At 43.4% G+C, this 19,938-nt stretch overlaps 1 protein-coding gene across 1 annotated transcript in view; it reads right to left on the reverse strand.

The window, feature by feature from the left end:
- LOC120060579 (liprin-alpha-3-like) overlaps positions 1-19,938 on the reverse strand; it is a 54,516-nt gene that overhangs the window by 6,850 nt on the left and 27,728 nt on the right. The window contains exons 15-24 of the mRNA XM_039009951.1: positions 17,273-17,417; positions 14,385-14,578; positions 13,693-13,942; positions 13,031-13,167; positions 12,689-12,837; positions 11,867-12,045; positions 5,070-5,270; positions 4,845-4,907; positions 4,349-4,375; positions 2,273-2,448 (exon numbers count right to left, since the gene is read on the reverse strand). Coding sequence (XP_038865879.1) covers positions 2,273-2,448; positions 4,349-4,375; positions 4,845-4,907; positions 5,070-5,270; positions 11,867-12,045; positions 12,689-12,837; positions 13,031-13,167; positions 13,693-13,942; positions 14,385-14,578; positions 17,273-17,417 — 1,521 coding nt within the window. The remainder of the gene's footprint in view (positions 1-2,272; positions 2,449-4,348; positions 4,376-4,844; positions 4,908-5,069; positions 5,271-11,866; positions 12,046-12,688; positions 12,838-13,030; positions 13,168-13,692; positions 13,943-14,384; positions 14,579-17,272; positions 17,418-19,938) is intronic.

Here is a 19,938-nt window from a genome sequence, read left to right on the forward strand (position 1 = left end):
GGTCAATTCATGTCATACATCCATGTACATACTACCTCAATTGGCCCGACCAACCAGTGCTCCCGCACATTGGCTAACTGGGCTATCTGAATTGTGTCCCACCTCCCGCCAATCCCTCCTTTTATGCTACTGCTACTCTCTGTTCATCATATATGCATAGTCACTTTAACCATACCTACATGTACATACCACCTCAATAAGCCTGACTGACCGGTGTCTGTATATAGCTTCGCTACTCTTATTTTCAAATGTATTTTTACTGTTGTTTTATTTCTTTACTTACCTACACACACACACATACCTTTTTTTTCGCACTATTGGTTAGAGCCTGTAAGTAAGCATTTCACTGTAAGGTCTACACCTGTTGTATTCGGCGCACGCAATCAAATAAACTTTGATTTGAACATGACATACATCCAGTAACTAGAATCTTAATTAGCATGGGGGGGGGGGGGGGGGGGGTAGAGGTTGGGAATGGTTGTCACATGAAATATGGGGTTGGTTGTCACTATCAACTCCATTTTAGTAAATCCCAAGCTCTTTTGTGCATGTGCTATAAAGAGCTCCCTTTGTTGCCCCTCTCTCACACATATTTGTTTCTGTCACATACCCACATGTGCAAACACACGCATACACTCACAAATTTACTAAAAAGGTACTTTGTTATTCTCACGGCCTAAAATGCTGAATTTTGTTAGGAATATCATTCGATCAAAGAAAGGCAATTTTTTTGTATGCTATATTGCTTTATTTCCTGTAACAAAAAGGTATACGCTTCTAGCAAAAACCAACCCCATACTGTGTGACATCATTCCACAATGGGGCTGGTTGTCACAAGTGGACAGAGTGTGTGGTGGCTTATGGAATAAGCTAGGAGGATAAAAATGGTCCCCGTTTCAAACCAAGTCTTTGGTCTTTCTCCTGATATTGAAAAGATTATTGTAAGATACACTACATAACCAAAAGTATGTGGACACCTGCTCGTCGATCATCTCATTCCAAAATATCATTCCACTAGATGTTGGAACATTGCTGCGGGGACTTGCTTCAATTCAGCCACAAGAGCATTAGTGAGGTCGGGCACTGATGTTGGGTGATTAGGCCTGGCTCGCAGTTGGCGTTCCAATTCATCCCAAAGGTGTTTGATGGGGTTGAGGTCAGGGCTCTGTGCAGGCCAGTCAAGTTCTTCCACACCAATCTAGACAAACCATTTCTGTATGGACCTCGCTTAGTGCACGGGGGCATTGTCATGCTGAAACAGGACTGGGCCTTCCCCAAACTGTTGGCACAAAGATGGAAGCACAGAATCGTCTAGAATGTCATCGTATGCTGTAGCATTAAGGTTTCCCTTCAATGGAACAAAGGTGCCTAGCCCGAAACATGAAAAATAGCTGCTCCAGAGTCCAATGGCGACAAGCTCTACACAACTCCAGCCGACGCTTGGCATTGTGCATGGTGAGGCTTTTTCATGAAAACCCATTTCATGACGCTCCCGACGAACGTGCTGACGTTCCAAACTGCCTCTGGAAGCAACTCGGTAGTGAGTGTTGCAACCGAGGACAGACCATTTAAACGCGTTACGCACTTCACCACTTGGGCAGTCCCGTTCTGTGAGCTTGTCTGGCCTATCACTTCTCGGCAAAGCCGTTGTTGCTCCTAGTCGTTTCCACTTCACAATAACAGCACTTACAGTTGACCCGAGGCAGCTCTAGCAGAGCAGAAAATTTGACGAACTGACTTGTTGGAAAGGTGGCGTCCTATGATGGTGCCACGTTGAAAGTCAATGAGCTCTTCAGTAAGTCCATTCTACTGCCAATGTTTGTCTATGGAGATTGCATGGCAGTGTGCTCAATTTTATACACCTGTCAGCAAAAGGTGTGGCTGAAGTAGCCGAATCCACTCATTTGAAGGGGTGTCCACATACGTCTGTATATATAGTGTATACTGGTGCTAAGAAATACACACAAGAGTAAAACGTGTGACAACCAACCCCTTCTCCTCTAGAGAAGAGGAAAGAAAGAGATGATGATAAGAAATACATGTAAAAACCATTGAAATATGTAACTGAGCAGAGGACACTAGATAAGATGCCCTTTGGTATTGTACATTTAATATTCTGTTGATGATCAGTATTTTATTTGTTTTCATGCATCACATAAATTAAGGAAGCAGATGTGCCAAATCAATACCAAGATTTTGGCATGAATCTGCTTCCATACATGGAATGCCCTTCGATGACAGCAAAGACTGATTGAAACTATTTGAATCCAACCTGTGGAAGCTGTCCACCATTTTAAGCTGTCCCCTAAGCTCCTTCTTGGTGAGGTGGTCCAGCATGCGAGCATCCACCAGAGACTCCATGAAGTAGGAACGGTACTGGGGCAGACCCAGGCTGGGCAACCACTCATTCCCTACCCACTCATGATTCATGTCCCCGTAGGCCAGGATCTAGATGGGGGGAAAGAGGGAGGGAGAGACAAGGGGTGTTGGGATACAAAACATAGGGGGGAAAGAGGGAGGTGGGATATAAAAACGAGAGAAAAAGTGGGTAAGAGAGAGCACCAGACAGTGAGAATCGATGGCCTCAGAGACAATTTATTTCAATTTCCTAGATTTCCTTCCAAAATGTTCTCTGAGAATAGATAAAATAATTTAACATTTGAACATTTGGATTTGGGATATACAGTTGAAATCAGAGGTTTACATACACTTAGGTTGGAATCATTAAAACTCATTTTTCAACCACTCCACAAATTTCTTGTTAACAAACTATAATTTTCCCAACAATTGTTTACAGACAGATTATTTCACTTATAATTCGATGTATCACAATTCAAGTGGGTCAGAAGTTTACATATACTAAGTTGACTGTTCCTTTAAACAGCTTGGAAAATTCCAGAAAATGATGTCAATGCTTTAGAAGCTTCTGATAGGCTAATTGACATAATTTGAGTCAATTGGAGGTGTACCTGTGGACTTATTTCAAGGCCTACCTTCATATTCAGTGCCTCTTTCCTTGACATTACGGGAAAATCAAAAGAAATCAGCCAGGACCTCAGAAAAAAAATTTGTAGACCTCCACAAGTCTGGTTCATCCTTGGGAGCAATTTCTAAAAGCCTGAAGGTACCACGTTCATCTGTACAAACAATAGTACGCAAGTATAAACACCATGGGACCACGCAGCCGTCATACCGCTCAGGAAGGAGACGCGTTCTGTCTCCTAGAGATGAACGTACTTTGGTGCGAAAAGTGCAAATCAATCCCAGAACAACAGCAAAGGATCTGGTGAAGATTCTGGAGGAAACAGGTACAAAATTATCTATATCCACAGTAAAACGAGCCCTATATCGACATAACCTGAAGGGCCGCTCAGCAAGGAAGAAGCCACTGCTCCAAAACCGCCATAAAAAAAGCCAGACTACGGTTTGCAACTGCACATGGGGACAAAGATTGTACTTTTTGGAGAAATGTCCTCTGGTCTGATGAAGCAAAAATAGAACTGTAATGACCATCGTTATGTTTGGAGGAAAAAGGGGGATGCTTGCAAGCCGAAGAACACCATCCCAACCGTGAAGCACGGGGGTGGCAGCATCATGTTGTGGGGGTGCTTTGCTGCAGGAGGGACTGGTGCACTTCACAAAATAGATGGCATCATGAGCTAGGAAAATTATGTGGATATGTTGAAACAACATCTCAAGACATCAGTCAGGAAGTTAAAGCTTGGTCGCAAATGGGTCTTCCAAATGGACAATGACCCCAAGCATACTCTCAAAGTTGTGGCAAAATGGCTTAAGGACAACCAAGTCAAGGTATTGGAGTGGCCATCACAAAGCCCTGACCTCAATCCTATAGAAAAGTTGTGGGCAGAACTGAAAAAGCATGTGCGAGCAAGGAGGCCTACAAACCTGACTCAGTTACACCAGCTCTATCAGGAGGAATGGGCCAAAATTCACCCAACTTATTGTGGGAAGCTTGTGGAAAGCTGCCCAAAACGTCTGAACCAAGTTAAATAATTTAAAGGCAATGTTACCAAATACTAATTGAGTGTATGTAAACTTCTGACCCACTGGGAATGTGATGAAAGAAATAAAACCTGAAATAAATCATTCTCTCTACTATTATTCTGACATTTCACATTCTTAAAATAAAGTGGTGATCCTAACTGACCGAAGACAGGGAATTTTTACTTGGAATAAATGTCAGGAACTGTGAAAAACTGAGTTTCAATGTATTTGGCTAAGGTGGATGTAAACTTCCGACTTCAACTGTATGGTCTGTTTGCAATGTGATATAATCAATATAGTTTTGCTGATCCTGACAATAATATTAACGACAAAAACAACTCACCTGGTCCCAGCTGAACTCCTTCACTTCCTTCAGTGGAGGCAAAGGAAGGAGAAAAAAAGGATAGATATGGAGGGAGAGGGAGAAGGAACGATTGCCAGAACGGTAAATGCCAGGAGGCATTATGGAGAGGAGAAGATATACGGAAGGAAGGGCAGAAGGAGGAATAGTTTGTTAGTGAAGGAAAATTAGTTGGAGAAACACTACATTCAAAGAGAAATTGGGGGAGTAGTGGGGGAGAGGTGCAGCAATACATGCCTAATCAGAGACAAAGACAAAGAAAACAAATGATAAATGGCATTTCATTCAGCATAGTCTCAAGTTGCCTGATGATTTTAAGCCAGTTAAATGTGTACCATACAATTTTATACAGTTCCGAATGAATACACTATCGTTAGATAATTGTGTTGCACGAAATGTCTTAATTTGTTGAACATTTTGAAATAAGATATTTTCTAAAGGGAACTTAAATCAAATACAAAAATACAAAATAGCTTACTGGTTTTATGGCAGCGGTCAGTGACTCCATTTCTGCATGAGTCATCCAGATATTACTGGTCGACTGTGATGTCATTGAGGACAATTTGAGATTGGAAAATAATAAATGATTACAGTTTAAATACATTTTCACTCAGACATATTCAAACTTCTGGATGTGTATCAAGTATGTTACTGAACATATGCTAATGTTTGTGTGCAGGTTATTACGTATTGTATCACTTACAGAGTGTGTGCTGGCCGGTGCCGAGGGGCTGGTGAGGGACACCATCTCCTGAATGGCCAGGCGCAGTTTAAGGCGGTGCAGGGGGTTACTGATGCCAATCTCCCGCTGGATCTCTGTGTCCGACAGGTTGGCCATAATGGCACCGCTCTTCACATTGGCACGACACGCAGCCACATACCAGGCGGGCATGCCCACCCACAACTAAGACGAGGGAGACAGAATATGAGAATATGTACACACATATACCTGCCGATAAGGCTGAATTGAATAATATGTTCATCATGTACAATAACAGTACAAAAGTTGACACCTACTCATTCAATGGTTTTTCTTTATTTTTCCTATTCTCTACACTGCAGAATTATAGTGAAGACATCAAAACTATGAAATAACACATATGGAATCATGTAGTAACCTAAAAGGCGTTAAACATATCAAAATATATTTTATATTTGAGATTCTTCAAAGTAGCCACCCTTCGCCTTGATGACAGCTTTGCACACTCTTGGCATTTTCTCAACCAGCATCATGAGGTAGTCACCTGCAATATATTTCAATTAACAGGTGGGTCTTGTTAAAATTAATTGGTGTAATTTCTTTCCTTCTTAATGCGTTTGAGCCAATCAGTTGTGTTGTGACAAGGTAGGGGTGGTATACAGAAGATAGCCCTATTTGGTAAAAGACCAAGTCCATATTATGGCATGAACAGCTCAAATAAGCAAAGAGAAACGACAGTCTATCATTACTTTAGAACATGAGGTCAGTCAACACGGAAAATTTCAAGAACTTTGAAAGTGAAGTTGCAAAAACCATCAAGAACTATGATGAAACTGGCTCTCATGAGGACCGCCACAGAAAAGGAAGACCCAGAGTTACCTCTGCTGCAGAGGATAAGCTCATTAGAGTTAACTGCAACTCAGATTGCAGCCCAAATAAATGCTTCACAGAGTTCAAGTAACAGACACCACTCAATGCAAGATGGCGCCGACAGAGATGGTCGCCTCGCCTTAGGAAACTATGCAGTTATGTTTTTTTAATGTATTATTTTATGTATTATTTCTTACATTGTTAGCCCAGGAAATCTCAAGTGTTATTACATACAGCTGCGAAGAACTATTGGATATAAAAGCGATGACAACTTACCAACATTACGATCAGGAATAAGTCTTTCCCAAAGCGGATCCTTTGTTCGGAACCTCCACCCTGGACATGGGATCTTATCCCAGAGGCCGACCCAAAACAACGCGGTCGCCGCAGGAGAGGCAGACGGAGCGGCCTACTGGTCCGACTCAGAAGGCGAGCACACCATCCACTGCTCCCGAGCATATTACTCGGAAATGTCCCAATCTCTAGATAACAAGGTAGACGAATTTAGGGCACAAGTTGCCTTCCAGAGAGACATCAGTGATTGTAACATTCTCTGTTTCACGGAAATATGGCTCACTCGGGATATGTTGTCAGAGTCGCAACAGTCACCCGGTTTCTTCATGCATCGCGCCGACAAACAAACATCTCTCTGGTAAGAAGAAGGGCGGGGGTGTATGCCTTATAATTAACGACTCATGGTGTAATCACAACAACATACAGGAACTTATGTAATTTTGTTCACCTGAGCTAGACCTTACAATCAAATGCCGACCGCATTATCTTCCAAGAGAATTCTCTTCGATTTCGATTATAGTCACAGCCGTGTATACCCCCCCCCCCCCCCCCAAAGCAGATACCTCGTTGGCCCTGAAAGAACTTCACTGGACTCTATGTAAACTGGAAACCATACATCCTGAGGCTGCATTTATTGTAGCCGGGGATTTTAACAAAGCTAACCTGAGAACAAGACATCCTAAATTCTATCAGCATATCGAATGCGAGACATGGGCTGCTAGCATTCTGGATCATTACTAGTCTAACTTCTGCGATGCATACAAAGCCTTCCCCTGCCCTGCCTTCGGCAAATCTGACCATGACTCCATTTTGTTGCTCCCAGCCTATAGACAGAAACTAAAACAGGAAATGCCCATGCTCAGGTCCGTCCAGTGCATCGGAGATGTCATACCCACTGTGACTATTAAAACATGTCCTAACCAAAAACCGTGGATTGATGGCAGCATTCGCGCAAAACTGAAAAGCTCGAACACCCGCTTTTAATCATGGCAAGGCAACTGGAAACATGACCGAATACAAACAGTGCAGCTATTCCCTCCGCAAGGCAATCAAAGCGTCAGTATAGAGACAAAGAGTCGCAATTCAACGGCTCAATCACGGGACGTATGTAGCAGGGTCTACAGTCAATCACGGATTACAAAAAGAAAACCAGCTCCGTCGCAGACATCGACGTCTTGCTCCCAGACAAATTAAACAACTTCCTTGCTCGCTTTGAGGACAATACAGTGCCACTGACATGGCCCGCTACCAAAGCCTGTGGGCTCTCCTTCTCCGTGGCCAACGTGAGTAAAACATTTAAACGGGATAACCCTGGCAAGGCTGCCGGCCCAGACGGCATCCCTAGCCGCGTCCTCAGAGCATGCGCGTTTACGGACATATTCAATCAATCCCTATCCCAGTCTGTTGTCCCCACATGCTTCAAGATGGTCACCATTGTTCCTGTACTCAAGAAAGCTGAGGTAACTGAACTAAATCACAATCGCCCCGTAGCACTCACTTCTGTCATCATGAAGTGCTTTGAGAGACTAGTCAAGGAGCATATCACCTCCACCCTACCTGATACCCTAGACCCACTCCAATTTGCTTACCGCCCCAATAGGTCCACTGACGATGCAATCGCCATAACACTGCACACTGCCCTAACCCATCTGGACAAGAGGAATACCTCTGTAGGAATGCTATGTACGCCCTGTTCACCCATGACTGCGTGGCCATGCACGCTTCCAACTCAATCATCAAGTTTGCAAACGACACTATAGTGGTAGGCTTGATTACCAACAACGACAAAATGGCCTACAGGGAGGAGGTGAGGGTCCTCGGAGTGTGGTGTCAGGAAAATAACCTCTCACTCAACGTCAACAAAACAAAGGAGATGATCGTGGACTTTAGGAACCCCCCGCACCCCCCCATTGACGGGACAGTAGTGGAGAAGGAGAAAAGCTTCAAGTTCCTCGGCGTACTGACAATATGAATGTTCCACCCACACAGACAATATGGTGAAGAAGATGCAACAGCGCCTCTTCAACCTCAGGAGGCTGAAGAAATTCGGCTTGTCACCTAAAACACACAAACTTTTACAGATGCACAATCGAGCGCATCCTGTTGGGCTGTATCACCGCCTGGTACGGAAACTGCACCACCCTCAACTGCAGGCTCTCCAGAGGGTGGTGCGGTCTGCACAACGCATCACCGGAGGCAAACTACCTGCCCTCATGACACCTACAGCACCTAAAGTCACAGGAAGGCCAAAAAGATCATCAAGGACAACAACCACCCGAGCCACTGCCTGTTCACCCCGCTATCATCCAGAAGGTGAGGTCAGTACAGGTGCATCAAAGCTGGGACCGAGAGACTGAAAAACAGCTTCTATCTCAAGGCCATCAGACTGTTAAACGGCCATCACTAACATAGAGAGGCTGCTGTCAACATACAGACTCAAATCTCTGGCCACTTTAATAAATGGACTTAATAAAAGGTATCACTAGTCACCTTAAATAAGGCCACTTTAATGAAGTTTACATATCCTACATTACTCATCTCATATGTATATACTGCTCTATACCATCTACTGCATCTTGCCTATGCCGCACAGCCATCACTCATCCATATATTATATGTACATATTCTTATTCATCATTACATGTGTGTGTATAAGGTAGTTGTTGTGAATTTGTTAGATTACTTGTTAGATATTACTGCATTGTCGGAACTAGAAGCACAAGCATTTCGCTACACTCGCATTAACTTGTTAGGGACCCCTTTTCTCCATTTCCGCCTGAATAACATGCCCAAAGCAAACTGCCTGTAGCTCAGGCCCTGAAGCCAGGATATGCATATTTTTTGGTACCATTTGAAAGAAAACACTTTGAAGTTTGTAGAAATTTTTAAATAATGTAGGAGAATATAACAATAGATATGGTAGGAGAAACTCCAAAGAAAAACCAAACGGAAATTGTTCTTTTTAAGCATAAGTGTGCCCACTCTCATTTTACACCTAGCTGGCAATTAGGCGGACAGCCAGTGTGTAGCTTATCCCTGCCTCAGTATCACTAATGCTAGCATACATCTCTAACAATAAACAAGCCAGCAAACGTAATAGTAGCTAAAATTCCACGAAGTAATATAAACAACATAGTTAGGCTTGAAACCCAGTCAAAAGCCAAATAACTATTTAACTAAACCCGACCTATCTGCGTAAAATAAAAGTAGACAGCAAAAATGTAACTACCTGGCATAGTGTGGATGTATAGTAGCTATAGCTACACCCTTGTAAACTTAGCGAGCTGGCTAAATAGCACAGCCAGCATTAGCTATGATCCAACTTTACCTCGCCAGTCATTATCACGCTAGCCATCTAGCCAGCCGTTTCCTGGAGGGGATAGATCCAGAATTTTGGGAATCCATTCCTGTAGAAAGGAGATTGCGTCTCTTCCCTCCACGGCCTCCGGGAAACCTTGAAGTCTCGTAATAATAACATTTATCCTCGAGTTTAGAGATGGCGTCTTCCAACTTCTTGTATTTTTGGTCCACTTCCTCGGGGACGTCCAGGATGGCAGCCTGGTGGTCAGCATGGTCTTCTTCTAACTTTGTCACTCGTCCCTTTGTGACTTTCTGGTCTTCGTGGAGTTTATCGACCAGTATATCAATTTTGCCGAGGTGTTCAGAAAGTGTCTCTTGGATTCTTGTTATAGCCTTGTCCATCTCCATTCTGAACCATGCTGGTGCTTCTTCCGAGCTAGCATCCTACGAGGCCGAAGAAGGGCTGTCAGAGAGGGGCATTTTTCCATGCCTCGTCTGAGGCTTTGACATATTGGGCATCTTTTGCTTTGGCGATAGAATAGATGTTTTAACTTCCAACTCACTATTAACGAACCGGTAAACCGTGTCAAAATGCCTTAATTTTTCGAAAGTTCGAGGACGCTACGCAGACGCGTCTTGTTAGAGCTTCGCCATTGCCGGAAGTCCCATGAAGACACAGTCTTGAAAATCTGTGTCATCGTGCGCCATGATGAAGTTGCGCACCTGCTAAAATCCGTTTCCTATTGAACATACTTCTTTCTGAAAAATATATTATAGTTTGATTACATTTTAGGGTGTCTGAGGAGTAAATACAAATGTATTTTGACTTGTTGAAACTAAGTTTAGGGGTAGATTTTTGGATTTCTTTCTCTGCAAGTTGAACAAGTGGATTACTCAAATCGATGGCACCAACTATACAGACTTTTTGGGATATAAAAAAATGATTTTATCTAACAAAACTACACTACATGTTATCTCTGGGACCCTTTGGATGACAAATCAGAGGAAGATTTTCAAAAAGTAAGTGAATATTTAATCTTTATATGTGAATGTATGAAACATGTGCCAGTGCAATTTTCTTTGTTGATGTGGGGCGCCATCCTCAAACAATCGCATGGCATGTTTTCGCTGTAATAGCTACTGTAAATTGAACAGTGCAGTTAGATTAACAATAATTTAAGCTTTCAGCCTATATAAGACACTTATGTACCTAAATGTTTAACAGCTATAATAACTATTAGAATTTATTTGAATTACCGCCCTCCAGTTCGACCGGAAATTGTACCGCCAGTGGTACACTGATCCCGAACAGGTTTTAACATCTGCTAACCATGTGTATGTGACCAATAACATTTTATTTTATTTGACATTAACTGTTCAGAGGAGACTGCGTAAATCAGGCCATAATGGTCAAATTGCTGCAACAACAAAAAAACTACTAAAGGAAAAAACTACCAATAATAAGAAGATACTTCTTCTTAATCTGCCTTTGGTCTGATGAGTCCAAATTTGAGATTGTTGGTTCCAACCGCCATGTCTTTGTGAGATGCAGAGTAGGTGAACGGATGATCTCTGCATGTGTGGTTCCCACCGTGAAGCATGGAGGAGGTGGTGTGATGGTGTGGGGGTGCTTTGCTGGTGATACTGTCTGCAATTTATATAGAATTCAAGGCACACGTAACTAGCATGGCTACCACAGCAATCTGCAGTGACACGCCATCCCATCTGGTTTGCACTTAGTGGGAGTATCATTTCTTTTTTCAACAGGACAATAACCCAAAACACACCTCCAGGCTGTGTAAGGGCTATTTGACCAAGAAGAAGAGTGATGGAGTTCTGCATCAGATGACCTGGCCTCCACAATCGCCCGACCTCAACCCAATTGAGATGGTTTGGGATGAGTTGGACCTCAGAGTGAAGGAAAAGCAGCCAACAAGTGCTCAGCATATGTGGGAACTGCTTCAAGACTGTTGGAAAAGCATTCCTCATGAAGCTGGTTGAGAGAATGCCAAGTGTGCAAAGCTGTCATCAAGGCAAAGGGTGGCTACTTTGAAGAATCTCAAGTATTAAATATATTTGGATTTGTTTAACTGTTTTGGTTACCACATGATCCCATATGTGTTATTTCATAGTTTTGATGTCTTCACTATTATTCTACGATGTAGAAAATAGTAAAAAAATAAAGAAAAACCCTTGACTGAAAAGGTGTGTCCAAACTTTTGACTGGTACTGTACGTTATTCAGATCCACTCATAATTAAATGGAGCACCTTCAGGTAAAACACTGCACATCATTAATGATTTCCTCCCAGATAGTTAACCAATGAGACAACGTACCTCAAGCCATGTGACCACGGTGGGGCCATCCCATGAGGCAAAGGGAAGACCCTGACGACAGGCTTTTTCTAGCAGGTCTTGCTTCTTCTTGCTGCGGCGATCTTTCTCCACGGTGCCAGTTCCCATCTTGGCCAGGCCCAGGGGGTCGGCTGATCCCAGGTCATCAGAGGGCGTGGAGGCTGAGGTCAAAGGTCACTGCTTAAACCACAGGTGTCAAACTCATTCCACAGAGGGCGGAGTGTCTGGGTTTTCACTCCTCCCTTGTACTTGATTGATGAATTAAGGTCACTAATTAGTAAGGAACTCCTCACACCTGGTTGTCTAGGGCTTAATTGAAAATAAAAAATAAAAACCTGCAGACACTAGGCCCTCCATTGAATGAATGAGTTTAACACTGGCTTAAACCACCTCTGTCTAGGACAGGGTTCTCCATCCCTGTTCCTGGAGAGCTACCCTCCAGTAGGTTTTCGCTCCAACCCCAGTTGTAACTCACCTGATTCAGCTTATCAACCAGCTAATTATTAGAATCAGGTGTGCTATATTAGGGTGGAGTGAAAACCTCCAGGACTGTAGCTCTCTTGGAACAAGGTTGGTGAGCCCTTGTCTAGGAATACTCCACATGATTACTGGAAAATCGGTTTTGCCATCGGTTTTTCTTCGTAAAACTGTGAAAGTAGCTGACCTTGTTGTATATGTCTTTAGGGTAAATTATATTACTGTTATATTGCAAATAATAGTGTATACTGTATAAGTGTGCAGGCAACCTTACATTATTTCTAACCCTCATACCACTCACATGGTTAACACTCTATATTGACTTACCCAGAGAGGCAGACTGACTCCCAGGTCCTCCAATCCTCCCTTTCTCCTTCTTTCCAAACAGGCGTCCAATGGAGGACTTGATGCTCTTCCTCTTGCTGGCTTTGTGGAGAGAGTCCTGACTACTGGTGGTTGCACCATCAGCAGACAGACTGTCAAATTAATCTCAGAACATCACTAGTGACACATGAGGGTCACGGATCTAGTTGGTAATCTATTCTATATATATTCTATTGGCAAGCTATTTTATATATATTATTTTTTCTTTATTTCAACGGGAAGTCAATTATATTACCTAGCTTCCTAACAAACACCACACAATGTAGACTAAAGTCATTTCTGTACCTGCGGAATTCGCGGTGATCATCCAGCCCCGCCCCTGGGTGTGTGTGAGTCATTCTGTCTAATCGCAGAGCGCGAGGAACTGGAGGGGTAGAGTCAATCAGGGCTAGCGCCCGGCAGTCGTCGCTCTCTTTGCTGTTCTGTATTGACAGAGAATCAGTTCAATTGAGTCACTGTAGACCACTCTAATACATTTTAATTGCTGTAGGAAGATGTGTTCATTCAAGTAACTGTGCTAGTTTAATTAATTTGGAACCCCATAGACAGTTCCACCCATTTAAATCACAATAGAAAACTATATTTATTTGTTGTACTGTAAACAATTCCGCTTGTTTAAGTCACAGCACACTTGAGACTTGCAGCAACAATAATACCAGATTGGCATAATTGTTTTTCTCGCGCAGCCACATGAGAATATATTTAGAAGACCAAACACACAAATAAACACAATCAAACACAGTGTAGACATAAAGAAGAAGCTCCTTTACCCAGCGGGTAAAACTATTGAAATGATGCTACAACTAGGTTATAACCAGTTCTGATTGTAAACTGACATGATGTCATTTCAACTAGCCTTACCCGTTGGGGAGCAACAACCAAGAAGTGCACATTGAAATGCTAGATGTGTCCAAACACAGACAGCCACCAGCAGTACGGTACTGTACCTGTCTGTCTGACTCTCGGGCAGGGGAATGTGACAGTCGGGGGGTGGAATGTCCAGAGCTAGGGGGAGACGGGGAGGCCAAGGTGGAGGAAGTGAGGGAGGGGGTCATGTAGCCCCTCCCCACACTCTCCCTGCCCCCGCCCAGTGAGGAGGGGGGGAGGAGAGGGTTGGAGTCCAAGGCCACGCTGCTCACCCGGCTCTCGATCTCCTCCGCCCTCAGCTGAGTGCTCTCCTTCTCCTCCTGGATCAGCCTGAGAGGAGAAAGGGGAGGAAAGGAAGAGTGATGCGACAGAAAGGGGCAAGTGGAGGAAATGAGAAAAGAGGAGAAGAAAGAGAAGGGAGAAAAATAGGAAAATTACTCCTGAGGAGAGCCGCAAAGAGATGTTTGCGGTATCACTATTTTATGATATGCATGTGCAATAAACCTCTGGCTTGAGTAAAGCAACGGAGTGTGAGTTTTTCCATCTGTATCGGTGTTATTATTCACTCCTGGTTTGGACAAAGCAGAGTAGAAAAGCAAAGAGCGGTCGATTTTTAGTTAATGTTGGGGTTTTGCCCTCTGGATCACCCATCGAATGGGACAGAGGATATAGTAAGAGTGTAGTTTATTGACGTATTTCTGAGGCAATTTTAGGTCCGTTAGGAATTCAGTCAAACCCACCATTCCTGTTTGCGTTGTACCAGAAGACTTACTTGATCTCCTTGTTGATGGCCTCCAGTTGCTCCTGCAGCATGATGGCGAGGGTCTGCACGTCCGTCTGTCCGCTGGGCGAGAGCAGCTCCGAGCCAAACAGGGTCTCCCTGTCCTCTTCGTCGTCCGAGCAGCCCCCCTCAGCTCCCCCCTCAAACCTGGAACCCAGCATGGTGCCACTGTCCCACTCTCCATACTGCAGAGAGACAGAGGAGAGAAAAAGAAAAGAAGAGACATGACTTGTAATGCTGTTAGCTACACTGTTAAACATTTCTTGTAAAATGAACAGTAAGATAGGGTTTGCCAAACAAAGCTTGAAGATGAGTTGGTTATTTGAAAACCACTGTGAAACGTTTCACCTAAATTGGCACAGGACTCTCACTAACGGGTGCAACAAATATAGCCACTTCAAGGCATGCCTTAAAATATGTTAATGAGTCAGAAACAACAATACTATGCACCCACTAGTGTTCAAAAGGTTTTTGGAGCTCCAAAAATAAAGTATGGTACTGTATTCTGAATTATAGTAAATTACTGGCAGAAAATAGTCAGTGCTGCAGAGGAAAATATTTGTAGAAATTCTTCTAATTGTAACGCTCGTCTTCCTCCTCTTCTGAGGAAGAGTAGTAGGAAGGATCGGAGGACCAATGTGCAGCGTGGTAAGTTTCCATACTTTAATAAAGCAAATAGAAACACTGAACAAAAACAACAAAGTGAACGAACGAAAACGTAACAGTCCCGTATAGTGAACACAAACACAGGAACAATCACCCACAACCCACAATAACAAACAGGCTACCTAAATATGGCTCCCAATCAGAGACAACGACTGACACCTGCCTCTGATTGAGAACCATATCAGGCCAAACACATAGAAACAGACAAACTAGACATAGAACATAGAATGCCCACTCACATCACACCCTGACCAAACAAAACATAGAAACAAACAACGCAAACTATGGTCAGGGCGTGACACTAATACAGTATATTACTGTATTCTGTGGGGGTACTGCGTTCCCATAATTAATTCTGTAAAACACATTTATGGTATTTTACTGTGCATTCAACAGTGTTTTACTGTTGAAATTAGAGAAATGTCTTACAGTGTACTTGTATCCTTGCATGTCACATCAAGACTCAAACTAAATGGCCCCAATGTGTAGGAGTGACAGGTCACTCAGTCAATCATAAATCATAAATCATAAATCATTAAAACACAAAATTAGGTGCCACCCAGAGAGCTAGACTGGTCCAAGACTGTGCATTGTGGGACAGGAGTTGAAACCCTTACAAAGGCAGCAAAGCTGTTGAAATGTTGGTATTTATTCAATTGCATCGGAACCACATACAGTGCCTTCGGAAAGTATTCAGACCCCTTGACTTTTCCACATTTTATTAAATTAAAGCCTTATTCTGAAATGTATTAAATCGTTTTTTTCCCCTCATCAATCTACACACATCTTCACCGATAGTGACGAAGCAAAAACCAATATTTTTAAACATTTTAGCAATTTTTTAAAATATGAAATATATAATTTACACAAGTATTCAGACCCTTTATTCAGTACTTTGTTGAATCACCTTTGGCAGCGATTATAGCATTGAGTCTTCTTGGGTATGACGCTACAAGCTTGGTACACCTGTATTTGGGGAGTTTCTTCCATTCTTCTCTGCAAATCCTCTCAAGCTTTGTCACAGCTGCTGCACAGCTATTTTCAGGTCTCTCCAGAGATGTTCGATCAGGTTCAAGTGCAGGCTCTGGCTTGGGCCACTCAAGGCATTCAGAGACTTGTCCCGAAGCCACTCCTGCATTGTCTTGGCTGTGTGCTTAGGGTCGTTGTCCTGTTGGAAGGTGAACCTTCACCCCAGTCTGAGGCCCTGAGCACTTTGGAGCAGGTTTTCATGAAAGATCTCTCTGTACTTTGCTCCGTTCATCTTTGCCTCGATGCTTACTAGTCTCCCAGTCCCTGAAAGACATCCCTACAGCATGTTGCTGTCACTACCATGCTTCACCGTAGGGATGGTGCCATGTCTCTTCCAGACGTGACGCTTGGCATTCAGGCCAAAGAGTTCAATCTTGGTTTCATCAGACCAGAGAATCTTGTTTCTCATGGGCTGAGAGTCCTTTAGGTGCCTTTTGGCAAACTCCAAGTGGGCTGTCATGTGCCTTTTACTGAAAAGTGGCTTCTGTCTGGCCACTCTACCATAAAGGCCTGATTGGTGGAGTGCTGCAGAGATGGTTGTCCTTCTGGAAGGTTCTCCCATCTCCACAGAGGAACTATGGAGCTCTGTCACCATTGCGTTCTGGGTCACCTCCCTGACCAAGGCCCTTCTCCCCCGATTGCTCAGTTTGGCCTGGCGGCCAGCTCTAGGAAGAGTCTTGGTGGTTGCAAACTTCTTCCATTTAAGAATGATGGAGGCCACTGTGTTCTTGTGTACCTTCAATGCTGCAGAAATGTTTTGGTACCCCTCCCCAGATCTGTGCCTCAACACAATCTAGTCTCGGAGATCTACGGACAATTCCTTCAACCTCATGGCTTGGTTTTTGCTCTGACATGCACTGTCAACTGTGGAACCTTATGTCCAATCAATTGAGTTTAACACAGGTGTTTCTGTTTTTTTATTTTGCAAAAATATAAATAAAACTGTTTTCGCTTTGTTATTATGGGTATTGTGTGTACATTGCTGAGAATTGTTATTTATTTCATCCATTTTAGAATAAGGCTGTAACGTAACAAAATGTGGAAAAGGTCAAGAGGTCTGAATACTTTACGAAGGCACAGTAAATGCGCAGCCTTTCTTTTCTAGGAGTTGGCTATAGCCAATACGTTACGGGACCAGGCTACCAGAGAGCTACAGTACTGTAGATAGTCCATGAGATCCTCACCTTGTTGCTTTCATCCCTAGGGGAAGCCCATCGGCCGCGGTGTGCCCTCCGGACCACCACGCCACAGGAGGAGCTGCCATAGCCGGCTGGGAGGGAGCCACCACCCTGGGGGTACCGGAGCTCTGAGGCACTCCCTGAAAGAGATCTTCAAAATAGATTGGAAGGAAGTGAGTTCACATTGCTCGCCCTACAGCATTGGTCACAAACAGTCGATCGCGATAGAATGGTCGATCTCCAAGGCATTCCTAGTTAACTTCTTACGGCTGAGATCGACTTGACAACAGCCAGTGAAAGTGCAGGGTGCCAAATTCAAACAACAGAAATCTCATAATTAAAATTCCTCAAACATACAAGCATTTTACACCATTTTAAAGACAAACTTGTTGTTAATCCCACCACAGTGTCCGATTTCAAAAAGGCTTTACGACGAAAGTACAACATATCATTATGTTAGGTCAGTACCTAGTCACAGAAAAACACAGCCATTTTTCCAGCCAAAGAGAGGAGTCACAAGGCCTCCCGGGTGGCGCAGTGGTCTAGGGCGCCACCAGAGTCTCTGGGTTCGCGCCCAGGCTCTGTCGCAGCCGGCCGCGACCAGGAGGTCCGTGGGGCGACGCACAATTGGCATAGCGTCGTCCGGGTTAGGGAGGGTTTGGCCGGTAGGGATATCCTTGTCTCATTGCGCTCCAGCGACTCCTGTGGCGGGCCGGGCGCAGTGCGCGCTAACCAAAGGGGCCAGGTACACGGTGTTTCCTCTGACACATTGGTGCGGCTGGCTTCCGGGTTGGAGGCGTGCTGTGTTAAGAAGCAGTGCGGCTTGGTTGGGTTGTGCTTCGGAGGACGCATGGCTTTCGACCTTCGTCTCTCCCGAGCCCATACGGGAGTTGTAGCGATGAGACAAGATAGTAATTACTAGCGATTGGATACCACGAAAATTGGGGAGAAAATGGGATAAAACATTTTTTTTTTAATAAAATAAAAAAGAGAAGAGTCACAAAAAGCAGAAATAGAGATAAAATTAATCACTTACCTTTGATGATCTTCATCAGATGACACTCATAGGACTTCATGTTACACAATACATGTATGTTTTGTTCGATAAAGTTAATATTTATATCCCAAAATCTTAGTTTACATTGGCGCGTTATGTTCAGTAATGTTTTGCCTCCAAAACATCCGGTGATTTTGCAAAGAGCCACATCAATTTACAGAAATACTCATAATAAACATTGATAAAAGATACAAGTGTTATGCATGGAACTTTAGATAAACTTCTCCTTAATGCAACCGCTGTGTCAGATTTCCCAAAAACTTTACGGAAAAAGCACACCATGCAATAATCTGAGTACGGCGCTCAGACACAAAAACAAGCCATACAGGTACCCGCCATGTTGTGGAGTCAACAGAAGTCAGAATAGCATTATAAATATTCACTTACCTTTGATGATCTTCATCAGAATGCACTCCCAGGAATCGCAGTTCCACAATAAATGTTTGTTTTGTTTGATAAAGTCCATAATTTATGTCCAAATACCTTCTTTTTTTCACGCGTTTAGTTCAAAAATCCAAATTCCTGACTCGCAGGCCAGACTAAAAGTCAAAAAGTTCCATTACAGTTCGTAGAAACATGTCAAATTATGTATAGAATCAATCTTTAGGATGTTTTTAACATAAATCTTCAATAATGTTTCAACCGGAGAATTCCTTTGTCTTTAGAAACGAAAAGGAACGCAGCTACCTCTCACGGGGGCGTGCCTGAGTGAGCTCGTGGCACTCTGCCAGACACCTGGTTGAAACAGCTCTCATTCCCTCATCATTCACAGTAGAAGCCTGAAACAAGGTTCTAAAGACTGTTGACATCTAGTGGAAGCCTTAGGAAGTGCAATATGGCCCCATATTGGATAGGCAAACCTCAGATTTCCCACTTCCTGGTTGGATTCTTTCTCGGGTTTTTGCCTGCCATATGAGTTCTGTTAAACTCACAGACATCATTCAAACAGTTTTAGAAACTTCACAGTGTTTTCTATCCAAATCTACTAATAATATGCATATCTTAGCCTCTGGGCCTGAGTAGCAGGCAGTTTACTCTTGGCACCTTATTCATCCAAGCTACTCAATACTGCCCCCAGCCATAAGACATTAATGGAGAAACATTTCTATAATAAAGCCTTGCATTCCTACTTTTTTCTGTCTTGCGTTGTTGGCAGTAGGTGCATTTGTTTCAGCTGCCCTGAACACCGGGTAGGTGAAGTATTCCCATTTTAAACCATTTCATGTGTCTGAAGGTACAAACTCTGCCTACTCGGCGTGCTCGGAGAGCAAATCAAGTGCACCTATAGACTTTCTCGTTGATACTGTGATTCCAAAACGTCTAAAACCATGACTAGAGAGAGACTGCCAACAAATATAGCAGCGCTGTTTTTATGAGTGAGTTCATGTTTAAGTTTCATTCAGCACAGTCAATACTTTTTATTAAACACTTTATAAGCCATGAAAGGCGCTGCTCCACTTGCGCTGCAACCAGCACTGCAGCTTCAATGAATGAGTAGCAAAGGGTATCGATAGGCTTGCGTAGTTATTATTAGCGGCTGTGTTTTTTAATATCGTGGAATATTTCACTTTCTCTAGTCATAGGAGTAACAACATTAATTTGTGTATGAGGCAGA

This window comes from Salvelinus namaycush, chromosome 16 (assembly GCF_016432855.1).
Source record: "Salvelinus namaycush isolate Seneca chromosome 16, SaNama_1.0, whole genome shotgun sequence".
Classification (NCBI taxonomy): Eukaryota; Metazoa; Chordata; class Actinopteri; order Salmoniformes; family Salmonidae; genus Salvelinus; species Salvelinus namaycush.